At 40.6% G+C, this 7,658-nt stretch overlaps 1 protein-coding gene across 1 annotated transcript; it reads right to left on the reverse strand.

The window, feature by feature from the left end:
• Nucleotides 1-15: 15 nt before the first annotated feature.
• Nucleotides 16-1,936, reverse strand: mdfic2 (MyoD family inhibitor domain containing 2). Its single transcript, XM_037100173.1, has 3 exons — nt 1,921-1,936; nt 1,589-1,807; nt 16-263 (listed from the first exon to the last, which is right to left on the reverse strand). The coding sequence occupies exons 1-3, from the start codon at nt 1,934-1,936 to the stop codon at nt 16-18; spliced, it is 483 nt and encodes a 160-aa protein (XP_036956068.1).
• Between the last annotated feature and the right edge of the window lie 5,722 nt (nt 1,937-7,658).

Below are 7,658 nucleotides of genomic sequence, written 5' to 3' on the forward strand. Positions count from 1 at the left end.
AGTATGGATTTCTTGCTAGTGATAGCATATCTCAGAAAGCTCCATAGCCAGCTCCAGGCATTCACTTGTATCTTGACAGGAGCTGAGCAGACCACAGTCCCAGTCCAGGCAAGAGTCTTCATTACTGCTTGGTGTAGACTCCATGACTTGTTTGTAATCGGGGCAGCAGCGTTTGGCAACTCTCTCACAGGATTCGGGAAGCATGAGGAACAAATCGTAGAACCGACAGAAGAGACATTTCAGGACAATTCCTGCACAGTCAACTGAAGGAGAAACACATTGTCAGGAGGGACATTTAAAAAGTGCTTTGCGTCATTGTATTTATTGGACATTAAAGTCAGCAAAATCATTTTGCTTTTGTCGCTTAAAAAGATGCCCCTCCTCTTCACACATTTGCATTGACCTCTTTGAGATGATGTGTGATGAAATGTCTTTAAACCATATCTTGGGACATAAATCATCTGAGCTACTCTTCACTTACATCTTGTAACATTTTAAAAGCCTCGTTTCCTTCCTTTGCACATGCATAATTTAAGAAATCAGGCCTTGATCCCTTACAGAGAGACAAACAAGAAAGCTGTTTGGAGACATAATCAATTACCAGAAGTCTCTTCTGTATACTTTGCCAAGAGCGTTTCTAAGTTGTGTTGTGGTTGCAGTGAAACAATGTGCAGTGCAATATGTCTTCCCAGTAGCCTTTGCCAAAAGGTGGCCCCATGGGTGCTATAAAGCATGAGATCATCAAATGACACTGACCATGAACAGGCAGTTACTCACCCAAGAAAGTCGTAGGAAAAGTCCCTATCGCTTGTGCTGCAAAGAATTTAGCACCTTTTAATCTGCACCTGGATCAAGATGGATGCAGCGCCAAAATAAGACGATACATCTGTCCACGTTTTAATGCTAAAGATATTTGCATGTACCCCACTGCTTCCAGTCTTGATGGTAAGGTACGCAAACTACATCCTGACACAAACTCCTGTTTAATGTACCTTCAAGGGACTAACATCAATGTACCAATGTCTTGGAAATAAAGCAAACAAGAGTATTCCCTAACATGTGTAACTATTCCCTTAATCCAAATGAGTTATCATTATTATATTATGGGTTTATTTGATAATTCATTTCATAAAAGAGCATAAGAACATATACAGTCTGTGGTGTAATCACTTATGTGGCTGCATCTACAGTAGCAAGTCTACTTTGGTTGGCGTTTTTTTTTGCATTAGTCTTCCTCTGTTTTTGCTGTAGTTTCAGTCTGTGAATTATTCACACATTTACATAATTGATTATATGAACTGTATTTAAGCATTCTCACAGCATGGTGAGGCATAAAGCTTGCAATTTGTCAAATTTTTTATTCTGTCTGTGTTCTGTGGCATTATTATGCTGCATATTAATCATCATTTATGTCATCAGTAGAAAAGCTATGAAGGAAAAATTAATTCCATAACACTTTTACTGAGGACTCAATACAAGATATTTTTCCTTTATATTATTTCAGGGTGTGTTTATCTTGGCAGCAGACGACAACAGCTGTGTGTGCAGCGAGGGGTCATCAGACGGGTGGTGTGCTGGTGTCACTAACCTCCCACGTTGCTCTGCTGAGAAGACAGGGAGTCTGTGGTGGAGGAGGATGCAGAGGAAGATCTTCTTTGGTACGTCTTCGAAGAGAACAGAGGGGATGAAGGGATGTCGCACTCTCTCGGCTGCTGAGCGTCCGTGTCTCTGCTCGTCTCGCCAGGCTCAGTTTCTGCAGGCGCACCGAGTCTCCAGTCACTGGCTCCAGCTTCATTTTGTGTCCTTTCTGCCCAAGAGAGGAAATGTTAAAAGAGTGAACACACAAAATTGAGCGACAGGAACAATTTGATTATTTGAGGAGTATGACTTGAGTATTTAAAGACCATAACCGCAGCATACGTTGGTGGAAGTGCATATTGGTCCCTAGTTAAAGTGGCCAGAGTTGCTGATAATTCTGCACTATAGCTGCTGTTGTGATACGAACCGTCGCAATACACCCTGATACATGATGCAAGAGGACACAATTTAAATCTATACAACTGGACATGACCACAACACAAATTTACACAATGGGTGAAGTCACAATAAGAAAAAAATCTGACACTCATGAATGCCATGGGACACGACAAAACAGGATACCAAAATGATACAAAACAAATCAGTACATTGGAACATGACACAACATGATACAACACAAATTAATATTAAGGACATAACACGGTACAATATGATAGTGATCAATACGAATGACACGACACGATGTGATATAACCCTAATCGATGTAAAAAGGGCAAGAAACAATGACACAATATGATACGTTAAGAAGGATATGACACAATACGAAATGACAGGGTATGATACAAAACTACACAGTCGGCCATGACACATTATGATGTGACAAGATATGAAAGAATCGATATGACGCGGAATGACACAAGTCAGTACCGCAGGACATGATACGGAATCACTGGAAATGACAGGACATGTCTTATAAACCTCACAGGATTCATATCTGCAACATATAAAAGTCGCTACTGGTAAGATATACAGTTTATTGGTAACTGTTTTATTTATACATTCTGCAAATTAGTTTCAATTTCTTTTGGCCTAAGTAGTGGTAGTAACCCTTGAGAGTTATCAGTCTGGAAGATTCATTACTTGGAAATTACTGACACAAACTTAACAACTCTCCACTATCACCTGATCTATGAGATCCTTACTCTGATAGACACTACATAGACACACAGATCACTGAAGCTTGTTAAGTTTCACGATGTGTAATTACCAAAATGTGTCGTCTGGTTTCTGATGAAGGGTCTTTCCACAAAACAAATGACGCAAGTAGCAGGGTGATCATGGGAGTCGTTGTCTTCGCTGTTCATCACCAATGCTGATATAAATCTAACTATGCGACACAAAGGAAAATGTCTGCCAAGGAGGTAATGTTTTAGAGTTTTATTAGTTTGTGTTTTGTCACCGACTTCCTCTCTCACTCTTAGACTCTCTCCCAGAAGTACTAGTGACAGATAGACGAAAGGCATCATTATCTCGGAAAAAATTACGCATTTTCCCTGGGTTTGAACGTTGCCAGAAACATTTGGATTAATGTGCACAACTCAACAAAATATATAAAATCTCCATTTTCATGGAGAAATGGTACACGTTCCATCTTTCAGTGGTGTCATGTCTCTAGCTCCTGAAACGGTTGATGAAAAGTGAAACCGTTCACCCTGCAAAACGTACAATCTGTGTTGGTCTGATTTCCAGAAAATCAGACAACGAGATGTGAAATCGCTGCCATGAAAAGCGGGAATAGATCTGTTTGTTAACATCTGATTTAAATAGATATTAATGAATAATTGCGCTGGCTGCAGACTGTTTATTTTTTCACCACCTATTCGAAATGAATTATTCACCGTACCTTTCTCTGTATTATTTAACATTTAATGTACAATGATTTATTCACAGTCTGGAAACAGTTTTGAAAGTCCAATAAACTGCGTTTGTTGTCTTACCTACATTTTTGCCGGAGAGATACAAATGGACGTTGCTCAGGGCTGTATTGACCATTTTTGAGATTTTATTCCCTGTTTTTGAAGTATGAAAAAAAAAACAAGTTTACTGAATACATAGCATGGTTTCCCACTGCTATCACCTTTTTGTCAGATTGTGTTTTCCTCTTGTGTCTTATGAGGGCTGTCCGTGTTTTTAACTGTCATTTGTAATTGATTGAATGAGAAATGAAGGCAGGGATTGGGTTTTTGAAGTTAAAACGAACTTTCAAATCTGTGCTGCTGTCTGGGTGTCTGTTTGAGCTGAGAAGCAGCGCAATGCTCCCAGGTTATCTAATGAATTAAGTAAGAAGTAAAGCTGGTCCATGCCCATGACCATTAGCTGATAGAGAAATAAGGCCTGCAGGCATACTATGCATTTTTCAGGTTTTGTTCCAGTGTTTCGGCAGAGCCACGCTCACTCATTAGGCGCCGGTGCGGTGGATCTGACGATAATTTCGCTTCATGTTTTAAAAATCAGAGTGCAAACTTGGATTTGCAACGCATCAGAACTGCGGAACAGAAATCATCGACACAGCTTAAAGAATGCATGGAGGCAGGCGGCTGACGAGACATGATTTGTTGGGGGGGGGGGGTGAATCTTTCTGAAACTGCAACTTTTCAGATTTCTCAAGTAAAGCACAGGAAAGCGGTTACTAAGTTGTGAAATTGCCGCAGACAGGAAGGATGACTGTTGCACACAATCATAACAAAGCTTTACAAGAAGCACGGTGATTCAATAGTGATGCTCAGATTTTCTCCACAGACCTGAGTCACATTATCTTACCTCCTCTCGCCCACGTAGAGCTCTCCTCTGCAGTGTTTACTCTCCCTTTGTCTTTCTCATCGGCTCTCAGAGTCATTTCATCTGCCATCTGGTCCATTGCATCACAAATAAAAAATGCACTTCGAATGACAAACCTGATTACCCCAAGCCAAAAATATGGGGCTGCGCACAACTGAGGCCAAACGTGAGTTAATGTCTAACACAGTGCTCGCACAGCTCGCTGTCCTCACACACTCGGGATTAGGTTCTCATGCAGCGGGCTGAGACATGGTCCTCTCCTCCTCGCTGTGGAGGCAGCTGTTTACCCCGGCCACGCAGAGAGCATCCAGCACAAATTATCCTTTACATTGCACAGGGTCCATTTGGCCTGCTGCCTGCTGTACTGTAAGCCTCTCCAATGTTCCAATGACGTTGGCAAAAACACTGGAGATCCGCTCCTAATAAAACATCACCGGGACAAAGTCAGCAACATTTTATTAGTTTGACTTAGTTCCCTCTATGAAGCGATAATGAAGCCAAAAAGCAAATGTAGAGCATCAGATAATAAAAGGAAATATCACATTAAAAACGCAATTCCCTGTACAAATGCATTATTAAGCAATCAGGACGCACAATAAAGAGACTCCATGATGGTACAGTAATGTGATTTCTGCAGACTGTGTGAAAATATTTGGCATATACCGATTTATTTTGCAGAAAAGACAACACGCAGCACGCATTTAGACACACACTGTGTCATGCACACACTACATCTCACTCAACCCGCCAAGGCTGCGATTTCTGCTCAACATATGCATGAGGCGAGCCGGTGCCAGTTTGTTTGTTGGGGCGAAACACGCAGTGAAACATGAATAGCGAGCTGCATTCAAATTCCTCCGAATACAAGCCAACCAATTTACTCTAATTAGGCTCAACACTAGAGTTGCATTTTAATAGATGCCCCGCTGTGTTTGCATATGTTTAGAGAACAAGAGCCATGCTAATTGAAAAATTAAGATGTGAGAGTATTTGTCTACTGAGCTCCCACTATGCTGCACTCAGTGTAAATATAACTCCTGAAGAGAACTTCCCCCGAGTTTCTAGTGCTTCCTTTCTTCTCCACCTCCACCTCCAGCTTTCATATTTATTTGCGTTGTGATGGTGATACAGTGTGATGGAGCGAAGACAAGTCAAGACTGTGCTCTTGTGTGCCTCAGAAGGCCTCCAGTGACGATGTGACAACACCGCATTGGCGCTCTGCGGTCTTGTTGTTTCTCACTGACACAGCAGGTTTTGTTTTATTGGTCAATGTCAATCATGCAGTCAGACAGGTTCAGCGGGTTGCGTGGTTAATTTGGCTCCCGTGGAAACATTCTCCCTGTGAAATGAGCCGCGTGGCCCTGCGTCTGCAGAAAAGTCACAGCGGCTGACATTCTGTTCCATTAGAGCCATCCTAACATAGAGGGAAGTGACAGCCCGAGATCAAGTTCAGGTACAAATTACACGACACGTAAGTGAAAGCTTTCTGACCCCCTTCGCTGTACTTACTGTCCACTCCATTATTTACAGCTGTAAACAGGTTCAGACCCGCACGTCATGTCTCTAATTTAAACTTCAGACACGCTGTGTTAATGTGCTGTTTGTGGCTCACCAGTGAATCTGTTACTCAGCCAGCTCCATCTTAATTTCCCATCGAATGAACTTCCCTCTTTTAGAATTGTGCTTTTTGTTGTGCATATTAGGAGATGATAATTTGGCCACAACTGCACATCAGAATCCATTAGCACATGTTTCTTAACCAGGGGGTGAGGCCTCAAAAACAAAACAGAGCAAACAATCACCAACCTTTTTTTTTTTTTTTGGTGGGAGTCCTAACCCAAAAAGAAAGAATCACTGCATTAGCAGAGCTGGGTCATCATATAATGAACTCTGTATATATACCATACTAAGATTTCTGTTGGTGTTGTGAGTCTGCTCATGCTTAAAAAAAAAAAAGTCAGAAGACGAACGAGAGTGTTGTTGGAAAGTGAGGAGCAGCATAGCCACAATGGTGGCCTCTGTTGATGCACTCTATATGTTACATAGCTAGCATGCAAACAATGATGACTAAAAACACAGCCAAACTTTTTACTCATATATATGTTTTTGTGTGTGTTATACGGAAACCAAGAACGGTCATGGATTTTTCTTTTTTATGCACTGTTATCTTGTGATAATGACTTATTATCTAGTTATCTCAATATAACAAAGGTTGTTTTCTCGTGATAACGAATGAATTTCTTTCATCATCTCCTAATAACGAGGATTGTTTTTTCATGATAACAAATTATTAATAATGTGTTCCGTAATATTAACTAATGAACTAATAAACGTTTAATTACGTTTCACATTACATTGCTAAGTTAACGTTAGCCTACTTTTACGTTACCTTAGCTGAAGCAGCTGGATAGATGGGAGTTTGTCAGCCTCTAATCTGCTAACTGGAAGCCCCTAAAAAAAGTAAACAAACTAACGTGGTGTGTAACTTCCTGGTAGGCTACAGCTACAGCCGGCTACGGAAGACGTTCGTGGCAGCTCTTGTTGGTTGAAATCCAGATGAACACATTATTAATTTGTTCATTATCATGAGAAAACAACCTTTGTTATATCAAAATAATGAGATAATAAGCCTCATCATGAGATAACAGTGTGTAAAAAAAAAAAAAAAAGAAAAATCGTTGGCCGTTCTCGACCTCTGTAGTGTGAGTATGTGTACACATATAAATGTATACTACATTCCTCAATCACTTAGCCATTTATTTTTATACCAACTTCCTGTGGCAACCAGTGCAGTCCGTCTGAATTCCACCGCAAAACTGAAAGAGTAGCTGTGCAAACACATCAGAGATCACGGGAGTTTCCACTGGAGTGAAAGGACTTGAGGCTTACTTGCATACGTACAGAGAGTATTTGTGTGCATGCAAACATCATTCATGTGTCCTTAACGAACACTGCTCAATGTTGGTGTTTTCGTCATGAGCACATTTAAAAGCAGCGAAAGATGGAAAAAAATGTTTCAACTTTAAAGATAAATGGTAGTGGCAGTTGTTATGGCCGTCGTTATTTTCAGGAGGAATGTGGCCGTAATGGGAAGATTTTTCTTTTTTTTTCATATAAATGATGCATGCATACAGCATGTAGTTTGGAGGACAGTGACAATTTTGAACACAGTGTAAAACAATCTTTTAAGAATAACACAGTGCCCATCAACTACACTGAATTAGTTAGTGTGTTTGACATTTTTGTATTAGCATTTAATGGTGGAGTGTTAGCATGTAGCC

The sequence above is a fragment of the Acanthopagrus latus genome, chromosome 6 (genome assembly GCF_904848185.1).
Source record: "Acanthopagrus latus isolate v.2019 chromosome 6, fAcaLat1.1, whole genome shotgun sequence".
Lineage (NCBI taxonomy): Eukaryota > Metazoa > Chordata > Actinopteri > Spariformes > Sparidae > Acanthopagrus > Acanthopagrus latus.

Bases quoted from the DNA above. Each gene is read 5' to 3' on its own strand.
- mdfic2 (XM_037100173.1), bottom strand. The intron at 264-1,588 runs GTTAGTGACACC...TTTCTCCTTCAG, and splicing joins TCAGCAGAGCAACGTGGGAG to TTGACTGTGCAGGAATTGTC.